This window comes from Megalobrama amblycephala, linkage group LG2 (genome assembly GCF_018812025.1).
Source record: "Megalobrama amblycephala isolate DHTTF-2021 linkage group LG2, ASM1881202v1, whole genome shotgun sequence".
NCBI classification, from domain to species: domain Eukaryota; kingdom Metazoa; phylum Chordata; class Actinopteri; order Cypriniformes; family Xenocyprididae; genus Megalobrama; species Megalobrama amblycephala.
Window position 1 is genome coordinate 20,976,656 of NC_063045.1, and position 24,866 is coordinate 21,001,521.

The window sequence follows — 24,866 nt, forward strand, 5'->3', positions numbered from 1 at the left end:
GGCCAACTGCTGAAGAAGTCACTCGATGGGCACAATCTCTGGACAACTTATTGAGCTGCAAATGTAATTGTTATTTCAAATATTTACTAATTATATTATATGGTATAACATTATTTAATGCCAAAATAATGCTTAACAATAACAACGGATCTTATTACTGTATTCATTTTCAGATGGAATAATTGCTTTGCGACTTTTCATGAAGTCTGAACACTGCGAGGAGAATATGGAGTTCTGGTTGGCCTGCGAAGAGTTTCGAAAGATCAGGTCGAGATCAAAACTCAGATCGAGGGCAAAAACAATATACGAAGAATTCATCAAGGCAGAGTCTCCAAAGGAGGTGAGGTTTCGTCAACGCCAGCAAAGTTTTTAGTTTTCATCAAGCTGTGCCACTCGCACTTATTTCTTTCAATTCTTCCTTCTCTAGATCAACTTGGACTTCCACACCAAGGAGTCCCTCCATCAAAGCCTTCTGATCCCAACACAGTCTAGTTTCAAAGCAGCCCAGAGCAGAGTTTACTTCTTGATTGAGCACAACTCGTACCCGCGGTTCATGGACTCTGAACTCTACCGTCAACTATGCAGAATTGCTGCAGGAGAGCAATAACATTCTCAGTTGTTGCATTTAAACAAATGGCTGGTCCGTTTTAGAATGCTACACGCATCTACTGTTTCATGTCCTCCTTAGTGGTTATGCTATTATAATTTCATTGTATTTAAATATTGCATATTTTGCACAGATTTGTAAATATTTAAGGTGTCAGGGTGTGAGTGGTCATATAATGAAGCAGCATCTATGTTTTGAAGTTGTACTATAAGAATTTTTTTTATTTATTTTTGCTTTTTAATGAAAGAGCTAAACAATAAATTTGGATACATTTCTTTCTTTGTCATTCTGTTACTTTTCTGGATTTTGGGGGTGGACTGATATAATGCAGCAAAACAGATGCAAGCAAAAATGGATGTATATATATAAAGAGATGTATAAATGGTTATCGGCTGATATTGGAGTTTTTTTTTTTTGTTGTTTTTTTAAATTTATAGATATTGCATACTTAATTGTACATGCTCATCTCCCCCCACTTTTTAACATTTATAGATTACCTTACCTTTAAACACTAACAATAAAAAGAAGAAATTTGAATTAAAAACATTTTTTGTCCGTCATTTCATTACTTTTCAGATTTGATATAAAAGAAAGCTGCAAGCAAAAAGTAACATGTATGTGTTATTAGCGGAGATTAGTTTTTCATTTATTGGTAAAAACAATATTGTACATTTAATTGTTCATACTCAATTCTATTTTTATTTATAGATTACCTTTGCCATCATCTAGCACTCACTCATAGTTATTCTTTAAAACACTAATAATTTAATTCTGTTTAATACATTTTTTACAGCACATTGTATTTTTTGATGCCTACATTTTTTTTTTTTTTTACACAAAATAATATTAAACAACATTAGCAATAACATCAATGCACTTTTCAGTATTTTATTAGTCCACAAACTATCCTTTCTCAATATGCATTCATTGACAATTTTACTTCAAACAAAGACATTAATTTCAAAGCTGTGTAACTTCACTTGCATTGCAAAACATTTTCATTGATGTTCTTGTGCTGCTACACTATAAAAACTAATTAATTTTTTTACTTAAAGTTAGCTACATGGTTGCCTTAAAATGAGTTCATTGATAAAAAAATTTGAGTTAATACAATGAAGGCGATTGGTTTAATAAACAGAAACTCAAAATATTATGTTATCTGAACCACATTAAGTTGATTTGCTAATTTTTTTTTTTTTTTTTTTACAGTGAATTGGTTGGACAAATAGTATATAACTGCTGTCTCGCCTTTAAAGCCTTTTTTAGTTGCAAAGATAAGACGACCTACTAAATGTCTTTTATGTATATTATCTGATCAGTTCAGTGTCCCATAACCAGTTCTACCAGTTTAGTTCCACAAAACCAAACTGCAATTTTCTCAGCAAACTTACTGCACCCATGAATTACTGCATAATGAACCCTTAATTTTTTTTTACATGAAATCTGAGATGTTTATCATCTTCCCATTTAAGGCATGACCTGAAAGACCAGAGATGTACCTGCAGAGCAAACCTCACTTCTCCTTAAAAACAAACATTTAAAGCAAATTTAGAGAGCAGAACATTCTGCACTCAACATGTTTGTTTTGTTCCAGGTGCAAACCAGCACACATTTTTTTTTTTTTTTTTTTTTGTACGTGGGGATGTATTTACCTTTGTGGCACATTTGTGTTCCTTCCGTTCCTGTACATGATCTCACAGCAGTCCGACATTGAACAGACACCAAACACTCTGTCTGTTTAAGAACGTGTTCACAGACTGCACAATGAACCCGAGCAGTTATTTACAACACTGCTGGCTTTCCTCAACTCATTTTGCATGATTCGTCCTCATACAGTAGCTTCAAGATGTATTGGGACACTTATGCCACATGTTAAAGCAAGTGCCATTTATTTAAAAAAAAAAACAAGCAAAATATATTTTTTAAAAGTGTCAGATGTCCATAGTAAATGTGATGAAATGGACTTCATTCACAAAATAAACACCAGTCAGTTAAATGGAAAAATGCATTAGAAAAGTGAAACTAAGTCTGAGAATTTTTTTAGTCCACAATTGTTTGCATATGCCACCTGGATTGATATTTTAGTTGACTAATCCAAATAAAACATTTAAAAAATAAGTGTGATTTAAGTGTCCAAAAATAGTTTTTGGGGTTACTGTATGCATAACTAAACAAGTATTGTTAATTAAATATTTTTTAATAATAATAATAATAATAAATGCACATGCTTTAAGTATGACTTCAAATTCTAAATGCTTTTCAATGCATATCTAAATGCAATAATTTTTTAATAATTGTCTGTGACTTAAGTGTCCAAAAATACAGTTGTGACTAACATGCTTTTTGGAGCCACTGAACATATAATCAAGTTGAGATTAATATTATTATTATTTATTATTTGCTTATTATTATTATTAGCGTGACTAACGTTCTATGGTTATTGACTATAAACACATACGTTTAATAAAAAAACAAAAGAAAAAGAAAAAAAGCATTTAATACCTAAATTTAGGTATGTCGTAATAATACTAATATTTTTTCAGTGTGACTTGAGTGTCCAAAAATATGCTTGATTTTTTTTTTCTTGGCTATTGCTAGATAATTCCTGTAGATTAAAGTTTTGACTGGAACAGTTCTGAACTTCAGCACATGTAGCAACACAACTTGCACAATATTACAGACGTAAAACTTTTTTTTTGGCAAGAGTAAGATGTTTCACGTTGTTAAGACTAACCGGATCGCAATATACATGCGTCACAAAGCAAGTAATGGCGACTACATCATAAACCAACTGTACATTTTTTGACGGTATATCAAGTGTTGTGATCAACTATGACGGCAATAATACAAGATAGCGTGTTCTTGCAGGGGTGGGGGGGGCTGTAATGTGACACGGTTATCATATACCTCAGCGGCTCTCTTAAGATCACGACTGGTCCGGGGAGTTTTAAAGAATGTAAATAAACAGTTCAGCAAGAATAGAAACTCAAGTCACTGTATAAACGACTGTCGAGGCGCTGGAAGTACAGATGAAGAATACAAAACTATTGCCAAACGCCGGTGATTTAAGTGTCTGCTTTGATGCTGCAGACTATTAAAGCACCCTTTCAGCACTTCGAACAACACTTACTGAAGTTTCCATCACTTCATGGGAATGTTTGCACGGGAAAGGCACAAATCCAGGCCAGGGAAAGGCAAAAAATCCAGGCCAGAGAAAGTTTGGGAGTGAAATGCAGACTGGCGTCAACAAACGGAACTGCAAAACAGCGCAATACGATCATTGACTGGACAAACATATTTCAGATGTCTCTTTCAACATAGAATGTCCATCATAAGATGCCTATTGCAACAAAAAGTACACTTCAACTTTACATATAAAACTATTGTTTTTGGTAGGCCTAAAAAAAGGGAAATAAAGCAAATATTTGAGGAAAAACTTATAAAATGTTGCTTTAGCAACTCACTGAAATAGTCAAAGCTATATAGAAATAATAATAATAAAAAATAAACTGACAAAAGTAGAATACAAAAATTAAAATATAAAAACAAAAGCTAAGTATTAGGGCTGTGAATCTTTGGGTAGACAGCGATTCAATTCGATTCACGATTCATAGGTGTTCGATTCGATTCAAGAACGATTTTTGCAAATTCAGAACGATTCGATTCGAGACGATTCACATTAAAATTCGATGCGATTTGATTAATTCGATTCGATTTTGCATTTTAATATGCATTTATAGGGATATTGAAATGCTTCCCTCAACATGTCTTAATCAGCGGCCTTCAGGAGGTCAGAGAGTAAGGGCAAAAACAAACAAACAACAAAAAACACTTTGTCCATTGTTAATGTTAGTTCATGTTAGTTCTCAATGATGCTACATAACTTTATTTTAACAGTCTATAAAAATTGGCATTTGTGGAAATTTACATAAGCCAAAACTTTAAAAGGGCTTTAAAAGTATTTTTAGGCCTATGTTAAATATAGTGGAGGATAGAGGATAGTGTTAAAGGCTACACAACCTTATTAAAATGTTCCAGGTACATTAAAAATACTAACGCTTACATGGAGAGACTATCATGCACTTTCCCAACTAATCTTAAACTAACTTTCTTCACGGAATAGTAAAACGCTTCTCTTTTTACGTAACATTTTCCTTATGGTGATTCTGAAAGAAAACGCGCTGGGTTTCTACTGTTGCTATAGTAACGAACGCAACTTTAACGCGCATCTGATTGATAAACCGCGCGCTCTTACGTCAGTGTTGTTAATGGTGTAGTTATTTCAGCAGTTTCCTCGCACATTCAGTTTAATGACATTAAGCTCATAATTTCATTTATCATTCATTGAACTGTATGCATTTAGACACTTACATTATGTGTTTGCTCCGTCCATGCAAAAAATGCGCGCCTTGAAACTGCTCAGGTAATGTCGATGAACCATCTCCGACTTTTCCACGCAATAAAAGCGTTTTATTTCAACAGTAGTGACCGCGCAATGACTTGGCAGCTCATAAATGGCTTGAGCAGTTTGACTCAGGACTATTGCTGTCTTAATAGAGAAGTGTCATATGCTCATGTGAACAGCAGTGGCCGTCCTGAGGAGAGCTCAAACGTGGGCTACGGACTGAGCGCGAGCGCAATCAAGTGAGAGGCGGTAAGTAAAGTGCAGCCGCGCGTGTCTGTGAAGGAGAGCTGTGAGGGCGAATGATGGCGCACAACGTCTCCATCAATTCGCGCATGTAGTAATTTAATGTTTATATATTTTAAAGCACTGAATCACTATAGAATCGCGATTAATCCGATTCTTTGCATTTTACATCGATTATCGACCGAAATAAATCAAGCATATTTTTTCGAACTGCAGGCACTGCAATGCATTCTCTATGGGTTCCGGGAGGGCTCGCACTAACGTGCTTTCGTCACCATACGTAACCTTAACTTGTGCAGCGATTGGTGGAAACAAACATACCTCTATTAATATTTTTTTTAAGCTGAAGTGACATTTAATAATTTCCTCAGTGCATAATTTACATTTCACAGACATATTCTCCATCTGTAAAAGTTAGAAAGTCGAGAAAATATTTCCATTTTGCAGGCGTGGACGAGCCTTCAGCAAGCACACACTTCCGTGAACGAGCGCCGTCGCGCGCCGAACAGACGGAGTTCAATATGAGTAAAATACATTTTGCTCAAAATATTTGTTGAAAATTTGTTTTTGTTGGCGAACATAATTATGTCATATGTAGAATTTCGAACCTACAGCTAAGTGTATTTGTACGATAGCAGTAAATGTGTAAAGTGACTATTGTAGGGTTATCAAAATAATTTCTGCTTCAAAAAAAATTGTTTTTAGATTGTAAAGGTACAATTTTAGAATGTAGCCTAGGCCTAATGTGATTTGACCCCTTTTTTGCACATAATTTATAGCATATACTACACAGTTACATTCATGTTTGTTTTTATAGCCTTCAATATGAACATTGTTTCTAGGACAATATTGGGCAGGATCTTAAATAAAATTTTTTTTTAATTAAATACAGATTTTTTTTAGATCTCAGCCCTATGGCACGCTTTAAATACTGAATTTTCCATGTTTTAGATGGATACATTATTATTTCACTTGTTAAATGGTTATTTAACAATTAGCCTATTCATTTTTTTTTTTTGCGCCCCCCCCCAAATATTTTTTGCACCAGCCACCACTGATCGTTACACCCCTAATAAGTATATGCAGCGCCGTTTCAAGTCGAACAAACCTTTTGTCAAGGCGTTATAAACCATGAAACAAGTCAACCAGCCACGAGGTGAATCATAACATTACAAACTTTGACTTGAAGCAAAAAAATATTTGAAAAACCGACAAAAATACAATAGGTACCAGACTGTGTACTTAAAGGGTTTGTTCACCCAAAAATGAAAATTCTGTTACCTTATGTCATTCCACACCTGCAAGACTTTCATTCATCTTCAGAACACAAATGAATGTCTTTCTGATGAAATCTGAGAGCTTTCCGTCCCTCCATTGACAGTCGACGCAACTACCACTTTGACGCTTGAAGAAGTTCATAAAGAGATCATAAAATTAATCCATATGAATTGAGCGTTTTTTAGTCCAAACACATAAACATTGATCAACTCACACATCAGTTGTGGTAAACGGAAGCTCAAGCATTTTCGCTTGACGCGCGAGAACCAATGAGCTTCATTCTCGTGTGTTACGCAGCACATTTGTGCTTTCGGAAGCGGTTTTTCTTGTGCGTCAAGCAGTTTCGGTTGAGCTTCTATTTATGTTCGTCGACAAATGTTTGCATGTGAATAAAAGCCTAAATTCAATCTGTTCAGTGTATAAAGCGATCGAGTCTCTTTGGACTAAACCGCTCAATTCCTATGGATTAGTTTTACGATCTCTTTATGAACTTTTTGAAGCGTCACAGTGTCAGTTGCGTAGCTGTCAACGGAGGGACAGAAAGCTCATCAAAAAGATCTTCATTTATGTTTCAAAGATGAACGAAAGTCTTACGGGTTTGGAATGACATGAGGGCGAGTCATTAATGACAGAATTTACATTTTTGTGTGAACTAACTATCCTTTAACAGATGAAGAGACGGAAAGAACTACAATCCCATAAAGCATTGTGAACAGCATAATTAAAACAAAAATAGAGAAATAATATAAAACTACTCATGTAAAAATGTTGACAAATATATGTACATTTTCTTAGATTTTACTTCCGGAAACCTGACTGTTGCGCTCAATTCAAAATAATAATATAATAGTATATAAATAATACTAAATTAACACTGTGAAGCAATTACATGGAAATTAGCCATTACTCCACCAGTGAATATTTCTCTGAGCAGTTTCATTTTTGAAAGTCAAAATAAACAAAACTAAACTTCTACCAGTATTTTCAAAAGAAAACATGATTAGCTAGCGTGATATTTTTGAGGAACGGCACATGCAAATAAAGATGCCGTTTCAGCATTGGTTGCTACGCTTGTAACAAGCTTGACCGCAGTTTGTCTACCCATGTGAGTCTGCGTCATATTCCCAAATTAAACATCCCAGATGACAGGAAACAGGACAAAAAAAACAGATCTATTTAGTAACATGAGAAACACCAAACTTCCAAGTAAAGCAACCAAATTGTTCGAAAACATGAAGCAGTTTGCTTCTGCCTAACAGACAGGAAGTTTTTAGTGTGTCATTATTGCAGATTTATGATACATTATATAATTGTAAACCTTCCTCTATTAAACCGTTACTGACAGAAGAGACTTTTCACATGTGTATCATTTCAGTCAAAATTTACCATTCTAATTATGTTCATTATTAATAATAATAGATTAGTGCTTTATTGTACAGTATTTTACAGTAATTTAAGACTCATTTATAATCTTTTACTTTGCGCTAATAAGAACAAAACATGAAACAACATTATTACTGAACAAATGAAATTTATATGAAAATAAGACATTATTTAAACATCTCTTCGCATGCATGCAGACGTGAAGGAAATGACATCAAGCACCGCACTTGACTTCACTTCCAGGTTCTCCTTTTATGGGATACAGAAGACAACTGCACATCAAGTGATTCCGTGGCATAAAATTAAACGGGGTCTAACAATGTGGGGTTACTTGGCTTCTTGTATTTTTTTGGCACTTTGTTTTTCCTTTGCCTGAGGAAGAAAGAAAACAGAAATGTTCATATTCATCCTCCTATATTGAATTTAAATTTAGAATTCCCAGTATTTTGAATTTGAATACTAGATTGTCATGCAGCATTTCTAACACTGCACTGGGTGAATAAACAAAGGTACCTGGGTACTATGTGGGTGCTATTACTGCAGAACTATTTGAAAGTTTTAGGTGTTTACTTTTTAAAGAGTTGACTTACTAGTGTTCAGATTTTACAAACTTCTAACTAACTGCAAGGTTTCTTACAATTAAATTAACAAGAGCTAGAACAAAACACTGCAAGCTCAGAAGCGAAGTAGAAAAACGCATCAACAGCGCCCTCTAGTGGTATGATGAGATTCACTGTCATACACACTGGTTGTGACTGTACTTACCTTTTCGACCAGTGGGATCAGCTGCTGATATTCGGCCAATGTCTTCAGTAACTCCATAATAAAAGGCAGGTAGTTGTGCTTCCTTCTAATGTTCTCAATCTTAAAAAAAATATATATTTTTAGTTAAAAATAAGTTATTTTATAACATTTCACATTTTTAGGGGTGGATAATAATAATGATATTGATTATTACATTACAATAAAGTGTATTTTATATTTTATAAATATATTTTATGCATGTGTTTTTAAAGAGCTAATGCCAATGAGGAAAACGGAAACAACAGCAACAATAAAGGAAGAACAGTGGTATTTTATAACATGTTACTTACTAATAAAATTAACTTTAAAGGCTAAATTAGGAAAAACATTAATAATAATAATAATAATAATAATAATCGCTATAATAATTATACTATACAGTAAATTTATATTTTATAACAACTTAACAATGAGGAAAATAATAATAATAATAATAATTATTATATTTTATATTTATAATCATATTTATAGTAAAGTGCATTTTCTATTTTACATAACTTCGTTTTTAACAAACAACAATAATAATAAAAGGAGAAAAGTGATTGTATAACATGTTACTTATTAATAAAATTAACTTTAAAGGGTAAATTAGGAAAACATTAATTATAATAATAATAATAATAATACATTTAATATTAATATTATTATTATTATTATTTATACAGTAAAGTGATATTTTATAACAACTTATTTATAAAAATAAAATTAAGAACCAATGACGAAGAGGAAAATACTACTAATAATTATAATACATTTATTATTATATTTATAAAAAAGTAAAGTGCATTTTCTAATTTATAACAACTTTTTTAAAGAGCCAGTGAGGAAAACTAAAATAATAATGAAAGAAGAGTGATATTTTACTACATATGTTACTTATTAATACAATTTACTTTAAAAGGATAAATTAGGAAAAACCTTAATACTACTATTAATAATTTATTATTATCATCATTATTATTATATAGTGTTATTTTATAATATATTTTAGTTAAAAAATTAAGAACCAATGAAGAAAATTATTAATAATAATATTAATAATAATAGTAGTAGTGCTAATAATAATAATAATAATAATAATAATATAATATTATTATTATTATTAATTAAACATTAAAAATTTCATATTTTATAACACTACTTAAAATTAAAATTAAATTTTGAAAGGATAAATTAGAAAAGAATTATAATAATCATAATTATTATTAGTTTATTATAATAAAGTAGAGCATTTTCTATTTTATAACATAAATAACTTATAGTTTTTAAAGAGCCAATGAAGAAAACAACAGTAATCATTTATTTTATAACATATGTTACTTAAAGGTGCCATAGAATTAAAAATTGAATTTATCTTGGCATAGTTAAATAACAAGAGTTCAGTACATGGAAATGACATACAGTGAGTCTCAAACTCCATTGTTTCCTCCTCCTTATGTAAATCTCATTTGTTTAAAAGACCTCCGAAGAACAGGCGAATCTCAACATAACACCGACTGTTATGCAACAGTCGGGATCATTAATATGTATGACCCCAATATTTGCATATGCCAGCCCATGTTCAAGGCATTAGACAAGGGCAGCCAGTATTAACGTCTGAAGCAGCACAGCTGAATCATCAGACTATGTAAGCAAGCAAATGGCAGATGGAGCAATAATAACTGACATGATCCATGATAACATGATATGTTTAGTGATATTTGTAAATTGTCTTTATAAATGTTTCGTTAGCATGTTGCTAATGTACTGTTAAATGTGGTTAAAGTTACCATTGTTTATTACTGTATTCACAGAGACAAGAGTCGTTGCCATTTTCATTTTTAAACACTTGCAGTCTGTATAATTCATAAACACAACTTCATTCTTTATAAATCTCTCCAACAGTGTGTAATGTTAGCTTTAGCCACGGAGCACAGTATCAAACTCATTCAGAATCAAATGTAAACATCCAAATAAATACTATACTTGCATAATCTGATGCATGCATGCAGTATGCATGCCGAACATTTTGTAAAGATCCATTTTGAGGGTTATATTAGCTGTGTGAACTTTGTTTATGCAATGTATTACAGTCGCGAGCTCGGGGGCGGGGAGCGCAAGGATTTAAAGGGGCCGCAGCCTGAATCAGCGTATATTTAATGATGCCCCAAAATAGGCAGTTACAAAAATTAATCATAAAAAAAAAAAAAAAAAATCTATGGGGTATTTTGAGCTGAAACACATTCAGACACATTCAGGGGACACCTTAGACTTATATTACATCTTTTGAAAAAGCATTCTAGGGCACCTTTAATTAAATTAACATTTAAAAAAATAAATTAGGAAAAATAATAATAAATATGATAATATTATTAAGTAAAGTGATATCTGAAGTATTAATAATACTAATAATGAAAGGTTTTCTATGAATAATATTCTTAATAAGTTACTTTTCAAAAGCTCACTGAGGGGATCAAAGATGTACATGCCTTGTATCTTTTAAGTTTTTGGTTCTCTTCTTCAATCAGGAGCTGATACTTGGCGATCTCTGACTGGATAGAGCTAAGATGATTCCCACTCTGGTCTGTGTCCATCGGCTCTTCCTGTGAACAGCAGTAACGTCTTTAAGCAGCCGTCATCATTCTGCCATTTCAATATTTAACACAGTCAGAAGGTCTTACCTCTGTGAGCTGAGCCTGTAGTTCAACGATCTTCTTTTCATAAATCATCTTGCGGTCCGAAACAATGGCCATCAAGTTGAATCGAATCTCTCCCTCACTGTATCTAAAAAAAGAAATTATTTAAAAAAAGAAATACCATCTACTCAAAATAAATCAAATCAGCTTGATGCTTACTTCTGTATTCGTTTCTCAATGACGGGCCGAACAGCACCGATCCAATCATCCTGGTTACACGCACCTGAAAAAGTGACAAAATCATTTAAGAACATGAACCAACTGCACAAAATAAATAATTCACTGTTGATTCCATCTACCAAGATCTATGGGTCCTTCACGAAGTCCGTCCAACTCATAAAGTCGTCCGTTAACAGGCACGTAGCTCACAAAGTGGAAAGCATCCTCTTCTTTAGCCGATGACTTTGCGTCAAACTCAAACATCTGTTGTCTATGAAAAAAAAGAAAATGGCAAAAACATTATACAAGATATCTAACAGAGAGAAAAAAAAAAAGTTTCATAAAAGCAAATAAAACAACCTGGCGAAGCTGTTGTGAACTTGTCGAATAACTTCAGAGTTACTGAGAGCAAGACCCTTCATCTTGAAAAAGGAAAATGTGAACATAAGTCTTTAAAAGGCTAATAAACCATACTAATGACAAATATCCAGTAAAATAAAACATGCACCAACTTACTGCAGCATCAAAACTGAGTGAAAACTCTTTAAATTCTGTCAGCGTTTCCCCAAGGAGCATATCAGGATGAGTGCAGTTTAACAACACGCTGACGATCGCTTGGGTTGCACAGGCATTATTGATGACCTGAAACGGAACATTCGCATACATAAATGTCCAAAAATATCCTGTTTACATTTGGTAACAGACTGCTGGATCGGATGAGATGCATAATTATTCACCTGCTTGGCAAAGAAGATCTGATCCAGCCTTGAGTCTTGAACAATAGAGCCCGCTGGCTCCTCACCGGGTTGCCACTTGAAGAGGAAAATCAGACCATGAACGGGCCTGAAATGATTTACGTGCATATTCAATTGCAGTTAGAGAACACTGGAAGAAAACTTCATATAATAATAGATTTTTAGCCATTGCTTACTTGAGATTTTCAAAGTTTTCTGGCTCCATGCTCCATATCTCTTCCACCTGTGCACCTTTGCATCCTAATGAAAACAGAGAAATCAGTGTCGCACGACATTCGAAGGCACCAATAATGCAGAATCAAAGACTCGAAATGCCCGTATATTCCAAATGTAATTTTTAAATGTGCACCAATGACAGTTTAATGTCCTAATGGTGATAAAGTCTCCAATGCACCAACAATACCCAAACTTATTGAGGGAACAATGAGCAGAATGCCAACAAAAACATTAAATTAGATGCTCAGAATGTGCAAATGTCATAATGGCTAAATATGCTGAATTATGTTCGAACACGCACCTATGATGCACACTAAAAGATGAATTGAATGTTTGGAATGTGCAAAATCAAATGATGCCCAAATACACAAACAAATGTTCGAATACAACCAATAATACCAAAAAAAGAGTAACTAAATGTTCAGAACGTGCATATGATGCCCAAATATACAGAATCAAATGCTTGAATGCACCTATAATGTCCATGAAAAATATGAATACAGTGTAAATGAACATGTAAATGATGCCCAAATACACTGATGAGCCCAAACATTATGACCAGTCACAGGTACAGCGAATTTCATTCATCTTCTTGCGTGCATCTCAATCAGCTCCCTAGTTCAGTAAGTCAAGGGCACAGATCAGGGAGTCAGCCACATTCATTCACACGACAAACTGGTTTAAGACCTAGGAAGCTAGGGAGCTGATTGAGACGCGGGGCTAGTCTCACGTAGCCAGACCTTTAGACTGACGGCAGAAGGTCTGGATTCTATAGCAGCTTTCATTGGCCAAGGGCCACCCAAGAGGATGTTTGACATATAACATCCAATCACAGTTCGTTTTGTTCTGCATCGTATTTAGGGGTGTGAAAATGTAAAGTCGATGTCCTTACAATAACAGACTGGTGTGCATCTAATAAATTATTAATTCAAGAACATTGTGCAAGTTTACTGCAACAATGGAGCCTTGAACTTCACATTTTTGGGGTAAAAAAAAAATCCAGCGTTTAGCTCACTGTCACAGTTGTGAACACGATGGAGTTCTTCTTCCCGAGCTGGTTTGGAGTTACGGCATTTGTTTCCAGGCGGACCTTTAAAGAACACGACACACACGTCTCCCAGAAATCCTGTAGAATTCAACCAACCAGATGACGACTTTGAAAATCTTTTGAAAAAGTGTTTCCAGGTAAGTGTGCCATATGCATCAGACGTTCAGCCAACAGTCCGTGGGCGTGAAGTCTGAGGCTGAGACTAATCATCTCCTAACAAGGCCACATATTAAGGTCTGGAGTAGATTAGATGGTAAGCAACCAATCAGTTCTCCTAATCAACATGTTATAGGAACACAGGAATAAAGATCTGAGTGATTTTGACAAGGGCTGGCAAAGGCGCATGGGCATAGAATACGTGGGAGGACGTACTTTTAATAAAACGTAAACTCATCCCCCACACTTTTTTTCGAGCAAGAATAGTCTATGCATGACCTGTCGTTTTATTCTTAACTAAAATGAGGTGATCAAAACATTATGGAGCGCTCACTCTCGTGTAATGTTTCATTCATACTGGAAGCCGGAGGGCGCTCTCTCGCAGAAAGCCTAAAACGGTTTCGTAGAAGTAATTCAGCTATTTGTTCTAGAAGCAGCTGAATAAAAGGCAGAAAAGCATTGACAATGAAGTCTCTATGCTTGCCAAGGCTGCATTTATTTAATTAAAAAAAATACAGTAAAAACAGTGATATTGCAAAATAGTGTTAGAAATTAAAATAGCTGTTTTCTTTGTGAAAATACTTGTGAATAAGCTGAATTTACAGCATCATTACTCCAGTCTTCAGTGTCACATGATCCTTCAGAAATCAATCTAATATGCTGATTTGCTGCTCAAGAAACATTTATGATTAGGCCAATTATCTGTCTGGAAAACAGTTGCTTAAATTATTGTGGATACCATCATGCATTTAATTTTACTGGATTCTTTGATGAATAGAAAGTTCAATCAACATTTATTTGCATTTATTGTCACTTTTGATAAATTGAATGCATCCTTGATGAATAAAACTATTAATTTCTCTCTTTTTAATCTTACCACAAATGTTTGAATTGTATCAAGGTTTCCACACAAATATGAAGCAGCACAACTATTTTCAACATTTATAATAATCAGAAATGTTTCTTGAGCAGCAGAATCAGCATATTAGAATGATTTCTGAAGGATCATGTGACACTGAAGTAATGATGCTAATAATTCAGCTTTGACCACATAATATGTACATTTTACAATATATTCACATAGTAAACAGCTATTTTTAAATTGTAATACTATTTCACAATATTACTGTTTTTACTGTATTTAATTAAATAAATCCTGCCTTGGTGAGCAGAAGACACATATCAATTGTACAATTGTAATGTTTCCAAAAAATGATAGGTATTGTATGTTCTGCCTTATTCTGTGATCTTTTTATTTTATTTTACATTGTATAAAATTCATAAGGGCTTAAAGCACAAGTGTTTGTAGTATATAAACCAATCATAAAATTGTCATAAAATATAGGGGAAAATATTAGATATTGTTTATTGTTCAGCAGTGTATTTCATTTCAAATCAAAAGCAAGAAATGAGAGAAAAAAATAATAAAATCGATCAATTATTTAGTGGCCTGATAAAAACTGGTATTACACACCCAACATTTCTGTCCCCCTCACTCTTGAAATGATGGCTACGCCCCTGGCAAGGCGACTGGGTCAGAGTATCTCTGAAACGGCAAGGCTTGTGTGTTGCTCCCGGTCAGCAGTGGTGAGAATTTACCAACGGTGATCCAAGAGGGAACAAACAACAAACAGGCGACAGGGTGTTGGGCGCCCAAGGTGCATCGATGCACGAAGGCAATGAAGACTATCCTGTCTGGTCAGAACCAACAGAAGGTCTACTATGGCACAAAAATTTGAATGATGGTAATGGGAGGAACACGTCATCGCACTCTGCTGCGTATGGGGCTGTGTAGCTGCAGACCAATCAGCGTGCTTATGATGACCCCTGTCCACTGTTAAAAGTGCCTACAATGGGCATGCAAGTGTCTGAACTGGACTGTGGAGCAGCAGAAGGTCACCTGGTCCCATGAGTCCTGTTTTCTTTTACATCACGTGGACGGCTGTGTACGTGTGCGCTGTTTACCTGGGGAAGTGATGCACCAGGAAGCACTGTGGGATGACGACAAGCCAGCGGAGGGAACGTGATGCTCTGGTCAATGTTCTGCTGGGAAACCCTGGGTCTGGCCATTCACATGGACATAAAATTGTCACATGCCACCAACCTACCTAAACATTGTTGCAGACCAGGTACGTCCTTCATGACAATGGTGTTGCCTGGTGGAAGTGGCCTCGTTCAACTTGGGTAAAGTTGGTTTTATATTCGCACATTCGGACATCCGTATTCAATAGCCTTGTTAATCACACTACATTGGACATTCAGTGGACATTCACAAGTAAATATGCCATTAAAACAATACTTGCCTATTTTGATCGACTGTGAAAAATGTTGTAAGTTGACAATCGTTGGTTGTCAGTATCATGTTGCTGCTTAAAATTTGCAAACATTAATTTATTGCACATTTATTGGAAAGTCTGAATTTATCAGAAGTCCGAATGTGCGAATATAAAACCAACTTTACCGAAGTCCTCGTTCAGCAGGATAATACACCCTGCCACACTGGATACATTGTTCAGGAATGATCTGAAGAACGTGATGAAGAGTTCAAGGTGTTGCTGTGGTCTCCAGATTCCCCAGATCTCAATCCAACAGAGCATCTATGGGATGAGCTGGACCAACAAGTTTGCTCCACCTTGCAACCCTCAGGACTTGAAGGATCTGCTGCTAATGGTAGATATACCACAGGACACCTTCAGGGGTCTCGTTGAGTCCATGCCTCAGGGGGTCGACGCTGTTTTTGCATCACGAAGGAGGACCAACAGCATATAAGGCATAATGTGTCAGCTCATCGATGTATTACTCAAATGTTCATATGCAATCAATAATTCCCAGACAAATATTAATAGATAATTGAGAATGTGCAAATTATTGAGAATGCTCAATAACACAAAAAGATGTTTAGAACATGCAAATGATGCCTAAATACATTGAATCAAATGTTTTAAACAATAATGTCCACACAAATAAGAATCAGATGTTCGGAACGTGCAAACGATGCCCAAATATAATGAATTCAATGTTCATACTCAACCAATACAGACAAACTATGACGCAAATGTTCAGAAGGTGAGAATAATGCCCAAATATACTGAATTCAAGGATTGTATTCAAGAAATAATACCGACAAAAATATTCGAATCGAATGTTTGAAACGTGCAAATGTACTGAATCATAAGTTCGAACACAGTTTGGTGGCCACACAAATATGAATCGGAACATGCCTGTGATGCCTAAATGCACCGAATTCAAATGTTCGTCTAATAATACCAATAAAAATACGAATCAGTTGTTAGGAACTTGCAAATGATGCCTCAAAAACGCCGTCTAGGTAGGCTGCTCACTACTTTTTTGTGACATGACCACTGACATTAGACTCAAGTTAAGCTGCAGAAATGTGAGGCAGCTGTCATTCTGCATTAATTAAGAAGTGTAGTGCAGCACTGACTCATACACTGAGAACATTCAGAAAATATCATTATGTGGATTTAAACCACATCGCAGGCTGGTGATCAAAATCAATGAACTGAAGCAAAACTAGCGCACTTACACGCCCCGCTATAATTTCAGAAAATATTGAGTGCTCACCAAAGCCCTTTATCAGCTCTGTAAAAACTCCAGGGTCGCTTTCCATAAGACACCATTCCCCAGCGCTTCCCGCCATTTCTGAAATGATATATCTTATTGTAAACAGAAAATTGTTCTCGTGTAGCGGTTAAACGAGGCTAATGAGACTCATTCACACATACAGTAGTTTTCCCGGCATTCCTTTCGACATGCGTCATTCTTCTGCTTCATGCGGTGTCTCAAATATGCGTCGCGCGCTTCTGCCTCCGTGTGTCTAGGAGCGTGTTCGAGTCGCTCTTCGCCTTATTTCAAAAAAGTGATTTTGAAAGGAAATTTCCGTCGTTAGACAAATACAGTGCATTTAAATGTTAGTATACTCCATGTCGTGTTATAATATTACGCTAAATTACATTTGTTGGGATATAATTATAGATAGCCTATATTAGAATGTTGACATTCCTGCAGAATTCTAGGCGTCAATAATGAGTTGTTTACAATGATGTAAAATAAGGTTTTATTTCGATCCAGCGGGTGTTTGTGCGCTTTAATCAGAAAAAACAACAACATTTCAACACATTTTGAAAAAAAAAAACAAAAACAAAAAAACATTAATACTTTATTTATAATACATAAAGAAATACTGAGGTTTTGTAACTCAAGTCGGAAAAAAAGTCATCTAAAATCGTATGTAATATCATATGCTATTATATTTTACAAGAAAACACAGCACATTTCTGTATTTCAGATGACAAAAGTCCAGAAAAGTTATAATAAAATAACAATAACAATGTCGTTAAATCAGGCAGTTACAGCAGCATACATTTTAAAACACAAATACTTAAAGGGTTAGTTCACCCAAAAATGAAAATAATGTAATTTATTACTCACCCTCATGTCGTTCATTCATCTTCGGAACACAAATTAAGATACTGTTGATAATCTTTTAATTATTTTGGCAAAGTTTTATATTCATAAGACAAAAATAACTCAAAAGAAACCCTCATATATTACATTTTATAACACTGATCTCACAATATATTTTGAAACTCTTTCAAACATGAGATCACAAAACAAAAAGCTTATAAAAACAATACAAATTTTGAAGCTTTTCAAGTTCATGTAACTGCCCTAATAATATGTAGTACTTTGTATCCTATTTTTTTTTCTATTTTTTCTTTATTAAAAAAAAAAGAAGAAAAAAAAAGATACTGTAGATGAAATCCAATGGCTCAGTGAGGCCTTTATTGAGAGCAAAGCCATTCAAACTCTCAAGGTCCATAAAGGTACTAAAAACATATTTGAAACAGTTAATGTGAGTACAGTGGTTCTATCTTAATATTATAAAGAGACGAGAATACTTTTTGTGCGCCGAAAAAACAAAATAATGACTTTCCAACTATCTATATGGTCCGATTTCAAAACACTGCTTCATGAAGCTTCTGAGCTTTATTAGTGATTCAGATCTCCTATCAAACGGCTAAACTGCTGAAATCACGTGACTTTGGTGCTCCGATTCACTGATTCGATTCGTAAAGCTCTGAAGCAGTGTTTTGAAATCGGCCCATATAGATATTGTTGAAAAGTCTTTATTTTGTTTTTTTGGCACACAAAAAGTATTCTTGTCACTTTATATTATTAAGATAGAACCACTGAACTCACATGAACTGTTTCAAATATGTAGCATCTTTCTGGATCTTGAGAGTTTGAATGGCTTTGCTCTCAATAGAGGCCTCACTGAGCCATTGGATTTCATTGACAATATCTTAATTTGTGTTCCAAAGATAAACGAAGGTCTTACGGGTGGAGAACGACATGAGGGTGAACTAACACTTTAACCTTTATTTGAGCCGTTCAAGGGTGACCATAAAGTACAAACACATATTACAAATCATTATGACTGATTAGGCTGTTGGCCATTGCCTGAGCCATCAGGGCTGGTACTCAAACAGCATGGATGACATTGTTCAATAAGAGGCAGTAGTTTCCCTTGCTGGTGGAGCTGCTTTGTATCTGAGCCCCCTCCAATGCACTGCCCGTTAATAAAGACTCTTGGCACCTGAAAAAGACTATCGTCAGAAATACTATCTTGACAAAAACAATATATTTACCAGGTGACTGGAATTTTGCATGCAATTACATAAACATTTTTGCATGAAATGTGATTATATAATCATTTTTGCATGAAATTTTGCATGTGATAATATAATCATATGCAAAATTCGAATCGGCATCCAGGAATGGAAATGTTTTTGTAGATATAAACAAATCACAGGGCTTACCGTTCTGGCACCTGTCATTTGTGCTAAGGTCTCCTGGAGACGTCGGCCATCGTTGTGCTCATCCAATTCAACAACTTTATATGTAGCTCCTATCTCATTAAAGACATTCTTTGCCATCTTACAGTAGGGGCATGTGGTTTTGGAGAATATTACAACACAGTTACTAGACACAACATCCTGTAAAAAACAAATAAACAAAGCCAAAAAAAAAAAAAGAGAGAGATCCAGGTTAATCAATGCTAATGTAATTTAAAAAGTGGGGGAAAAAAGTTCCATGTTTGCTTTGCTTTTTGTTTGTAGGGCTGCACAATTTAGCACAAAAATTTCGCAATTATATATTAATATGAAAATAATAAAAATATTTAAAAACTCCAGTAAAAATTCAGTATTTGAGGAAATAATCATTTAAAAAATAACATTAAAATTGCAGTGCTAATATTTATGGCTGTCTTAATTTCTTCATTTTCAAAAGGTTAAGCCATTGAGCTTTTATTTTGTCAGAAAACCGCAAGGAGCCCTTAAAAGGATAGTTCACCCAAAAGATGATATTTTATCCAGACAGACAGTAGCCATTGACTTCCATAGTATTTTTTTTTTCCTACTATGGAAGTCAGTAGCTACCGTCAACTGTTTGATTACCACAATACTTCTTTTGTGTTCCACAGAAGAAAGAAACTCATACACATTTGGAACAACTTGAGGGTGAATATGACAAAATTTGAATATGAATTAAATATGACTTTTAAAGCTTCTCTTTTGTTGACAATAGCCAGTTACAAGCACATATCGTTACAAGAAAGATGGATGCCGCATGTTGTGTTCACAAATGCACATTGACTCGCAGCGCTAGCAGAGATGAAGTTTTTGTGGATCAGTATTTACTGTGACCTGAGCCACTCCAAAAAAACACTGAAAACACCAGATTATGAGCTGCTTGCATGTAAAAGAACACAGTGCCACTATTCACTCTGAAATACACAGCGCATATATCTATTTAATTAAACTGCAGCCTTTACGATTTGAAAATTTCACTAAGCCATATTGATTTTATTTTGATTAATTGTGAAGACCAAATATATATACAACACATGTTGGTAGGACAGTTTCAGTTCCTTTCACTGTATTTTCAACCCAAATAATTGAAGTCAATAGGGAGGGAGGGACCAAAATTGTTACCAAAATTCTTCAAAATGTCTTCTTTTACACCATGTCTTCACCGGACATGAGCGGCGCGATGCGACGCAACAAAATACAATAGAACCCATTATGATTACTGATTATAATGCGACGCAACACAACAAGACAAATCCACAACAGTAAACTGATGCCTTGTTCTATTTATGACGTACACCAAGCACTCACGATAGAAAGGACTAAGCGTGCCACACAAATCCTGAAAAGTGAAGCCAAAGCGTCTCGATCGCCCCCAGGTGGCTGGATGCAGTATAGGTCATAAACCCCGCCCTCTCCATGAAATGTATTGAACATGAGACAAACTAAAGTCAGAGTCATTTTAGGCAGTTTTTATCACGCTGATATTTAGTTAAAAAGTTTGTTCTTTAAATAAGTTTGTTTTAAGTTAGTTATTTGATGCTATAAAAATGTGGGTTTTGACGTCATGATTGACAGATGAGATTACGGCTTCTCTGAGCGAAGTAGTCACTGAGGCGCCAACGGGCTTTTCTCTTATCTTCGGGAGGAGATTGGAGCTTTAACTTTAATTTATACATTTACAGAACTGTTTACTTTTACACCAACATAATGTGTTGTTCTGCAGTATTAACTGATTTTGCAGGGGTGTGGGCTTAGATATCGCTGCTCCACTTCGCGCTCACTATTGCGCAGACTCTGGCTCCAAGTTCACTATGCGCAGACTTGAGACTCGAGATGTCAGCGCCATATTGACACACTGGAGGCTTCAGTTACTACAGTGGAAGAGAGTGAAGGTGTGTCGTCCATCTTTTTTACAGTCAATGGAAAGGACAAATGAATTTGCAATGATTGCTTTGTCGCATCCAGCTTCTAGCTGTTACGGTGCGATGCGACCAAGCAGCAACCTCCCCGAATACGGAAGTGACTTAAACCGCAATTCATCGACTGGCCGCTAGGGACAGGCTTCAAAAAAAGAGCAGAATCTCATTGAGTCCCATGTTAAAACGGCCAACTTTACAGCAGAAAAAAAAACATGTTTACAGCCTGGATCAAATTGTGGTTTTGGTCTATACTGCTAATTTTGTCCTTCATGACAACTCTGAGGGGGGTGAATTTTTTTTACAACTCATCCGTTTAAAAAATACTAAGCCTTAAAGTTCTGCATAATTAAGGGCGTGGTTAAAGGCTTGAGTGACAGGTTTGCCGCTGCTGTCTGTGAGCCGTCACTTTAACTCAGCTAATTCCAGCTGCTGAATTTGACATCTCTGCCGTGTTTGTGCTTTTTTTCGGGATTATTTTATACAATTATAAAATAATAATATATACAATTATAAAATAATATGGCTTGCTGCGTTAATGGTCGAGACTCGTGTACATGCACATGCAGAAGATATACAGAACACACGTTGTTGGATCATCTTGGCATTGGCTAAAAGTTTTGTTCCTGAGATTTACTACAATGACAATAGCAGGAGGATAAAACTCAGACAGCACTGCTTGGATATTATAACTAAAACTGCCGCACTATTTTGAAAAATTATACTTTGGACGCGGGCTCATTTGTTTGTTAGATACAATCGTATACATTTTTACAACATAAACGCTGCTCAGATTGCCTAATTTCTTGAAGAACGATGATGGAGAGCAGATCATTCAGAAGAAATGTGATGCAAACAATGGATAATATATCAATATTTCGTGGATTTAACGCTTTTGTTGACAAAAGTACTGTTTTTTGTTTTTCAATGGACGCTCATGGACATTTTACCCAAGTGCCATGGATTGATTTATCTCGCGATCGTCCCGTTTGATTTTTCATGTTATTTGCACACCTGACATGAATTACAATTACTGGTGCTGGAGCATCTGGTAAAAAGACACCATAGATTGACAGTAAAACTTTAGAATTTTCAAATGATATAATTTATTATCTTTTTATCTTTAATCTTTTAGATAGTATCTTAGAAAGATAGATAGCTTATTTAGCCCACTAACATGATCACGTCGAGCTAGGCGGGCGTGGTTTCAGTAACCAGGCACCTCGGTTCCAACCACATCCCGCCTCTTTGCCCATTTTCAGTTATCTGGGAGTGATGTGTGGTGACGCGCTGCAAAGATGGCAGCAGCCTCATTTTTGTTTCAAAAATGCTCTTCAGAAATCTACGGGTGACGTCTCGGACACTACGTCCATATTTTTTTACAGTCTATGGATGCGACCAAAGACTATAGAATAACACAAGATGTGGCACTCGTATTGTTTTGAATGGGAGAAAGTGAAATGCGCAATATGGCGGAATAAGTCCCGCCTTCTAAATAAGAGCCAATCGCTGACTGGTAAAGTCATCGCGTCACTGCAGCGGCCATTAGAAGCACCAGTTTCTACAGAAACAGTCAGATGCACACCTCCAAAATGAGGCACAAGAGACGCGCATTTAGGACTGCACATGCGCAATAGGTTGATCCAGCCTGAAAAATATCATTTTTTTGTCATGATTCGAGCGTTTAGAAACAATATTTATGAGACAGATGTTTTCAGATTTCATTGGTGATTTCAAATATGACATTTAATCGAAAGCTTGGCAAACAGCTTTAGAGAATTTGATGTTTCCCCATTCAAAGAGACAGGAGCTGCACTTGGATGCCCAAGAGGCGTCAAAGATGGCCGCCGAATGAAATGACTCGTCTTAAAGGGACTTTGATGCGATGCATCAACGGTTGCATCCTGTGTAGACACAGTGTTAGGTTGAACGACACGGGCGTGAGTAAATGATGACAGAATTGTCATTTTTTGGGTGGACTATCCCTTTAAGCTGTTATTCAGACCTTTTCAATGAATCAATTGATCTGGTTCACAAAAACAGTTCTAAATGATTCATTCACGAATCTTAATGATCTGGGTTGCATGGAACTTTGATGTTCCACAGAAGAACAGTCACAAGGGTTCGGAACGACATGAGTGAGTAATTAAGACTAGTGAACTTTTCCTTTAATTGAACCAAAACAAACCACCAGCGTAAAGCTTACCTGGACAAACTGATTGCATGCAGAGCTTGACAAACCAGGCGCAGACGACGTGAAGTTCCCCATTCTACAGAAACGACATGAATTTAGTTCAAACTGAGAGAAAACAACACTACCATTTACCCAACAACAGACTGAGATGAACACACGAATGACCTTGTTATAATCACTGGTCTGTAAAAAAGACATGTTGAAGATACAAGGAAAGCAAACGCAGTTAGTGCAGATACAAGAGAATTAGACTGGCAATTTAAGTCAGTCATGTTCAAACAACTGCCGTGTGGTTCCCGACTGAAACAGGTAAACAGGATCACACAGCTAGACTGTAATCTGATCAGATCACACAGGGGGATTTAAACATTTAATGTCCCTACTAAAAACAGCACTCTTGTCTGTTAAAGTAGGTTAACTTGTACCGTCCAGAACAGACAAAAACAATGACGGTTGTGATTCTAATCTTAGTTTAATTTATAGCATGTACACAGTTATGTTAAATATAAATTGTCCTCATAATGACCTTAGAATATGATAAGCCTGTTTGGATGTGTATATACAACCTCTCGTAAACATCGTGGAGTGTCGCGTCGCTCTATAAATAAAAGACTGTCCAAGAACTGTTACCGGTTTTCATACAAAAATATGCTTCTTCTGTATTGTTATAAAGTCCAAAACACATGCGTACCTTTCAACCGGAACCACATTTATGTGACGTAAAAAGTGCCGTCTGTAGGCTCCGCCCTTCACGGATATTCTGAACACTTTTCTACCAGCCTGTCCTGATCATTGGAAATAATGAGGCACAAACTTGTTAAATTCCTCTAGGGGGCCATGGTGGTCAGAAACCCAATTCACATAAATCCGCATTTATATTCTAGAACGATTTATTGTCTCATTGCAGACATGTGTACACTAAAAGTTATGGATATTTTTTAACGTAGGCTATTAATTTAGAGGATTGCCATCTGACATGCAAATAGAAATTCGCAACAGTAATCTTAATGCCTAAAAATGGCTTATTATCAGTACATCACACACTACAGTGATTGGTCCATCTTCACCAGCGTGTTTTGTAAATATTTAATGTCCCTTGTCCTTTAAAGTTAGATTTTTTTTTTAATCTG

General features: G+C 35.4%; 3 protein-coding genes and 1 long non-coding RNA gene across 8 annotated transcripts in view; 1 reads left to right on the forward strand and 3 right to left on the reverse strand.

The window, feature by feature from the left end:
• rgs2 (regulator of G protein signaling 2) overlaps positions 1-882 on the forward strand; it is a 2,428-nt gene extending 1,546 nt beyond the window's left edge. The window contains exons 3-5 of the mRNA XM_048166428.1: positions 2-63; positions 174-340; positions 428-882. Coding sequence (XP_048022385.1) covers positions 2-63; positions 174-340; positions 428-607 — 409 coding nt within the window. The 3' untranslated portion in view covers positions 608-882. The remainder of the gene's footprint in view (position 1; positions 64-173; positions 341-427) is intronic.
• LOC125252849 overlaps positions 1-5,851 on the reverse strand; it is a 25,957-nt gene extending 20,106 nt beyond the window's left edge. Inside the window, exons 1-2 of the long non-coding RNA XR_007181291.1 lie at positions 4,979-5,851; positions 2,260-3,863 (exon numbers count right to left, since the gene is read on the reverse strand). This is a non-coding gene — a long non-coding RNA (uncharacterized LOC125252849). The remainder of the gene's footprint in view (positions 1-2,259; positions 3,864-4,978) is intronic.
• Positions 5,852-7,684: 1,833 nt separating this feature from the next.
• Positions 7,685-17,536, reverse strand: uchl5 (ubiquitin carboxyl-terminal hydrolase L5). Of its 2 annotated transcripts, XM_048166488.1 has the most exons (12): positions 17,476-17,536; positions 17,315-17,392; positions 12,486-12,549; positions 12,292-12,397; positions 12,071-12,196; positions 11,915-11,976; positions 11,695-11,825; positions 11,555-11,618; positions 11,381-11,483; positions 11,189-11,302; positions 8,682-8,780; positions 7,685-8,288 (listed from the first exon to the last, which is right to left on the reverse strand). In XM_048166488.1, exons 2-12 carry the CDS (start codon positions 17,388-17,390, stop codon positions 8,244-8,246), a joined length of 990 nt encoding a protein of 329 aa, XP_048022445.1. In that variant the 5' UTR covers positions 17,391-17,392; positions 17,476-17,536; the 3' UTR covers positions 7,685-8,243. The 2 variants fall into 2 exon arrangements, with proteins under 2 accessions (XP_048022445.1, XP_048022434.1); XM_048166477.1 differs by having other exon boundaries at positions 17,315-17,506.
• A 1,562-nt stretch (positions 17,537-19,098) lies between these two features.
• glrx2 (glutaredoxin 2) lies at positions 19,099-24,513 on the reverse strand. 4 transcript variants are annotated; one of them, XM_048166524.1, is made up of 4 exons: positions 24,428-24,513; positions 23,749-23,812; positions 19,573-19,749; positions 19,099-19,349 (listed from the first exon to the last, which is right to left on the reverse strand). In XM_048166524.1, the coding sequence occupies exons 2-4, from the start codon at positions 23,809-23,811 to the stop codon at positions 19,185-19,187; spliced, it is 405 nt and encodes a 134-aa protein (XP_048022481.1). In that variant the 5' UTR covers position 23,812; positions 24,428-24,513; the 3' UTR covers positions 19,099-19,184. The 4 variants fall into 4 exon arrangements, with proteins under 4 accessions (XP_048022481.1, XP_048022474.1, XP_048022466.1 ...); XM_048166517.1 differs by having other exon boundaries at positions 24,303-24,438; XM_048166509.1 differs by lacking the exon at positions 24,428-24,513 and adding an exon at positions 24,263-24,421.
• Between the last annotated feature and the right edge of the window lie 353 nt (positions 24,514-24,866).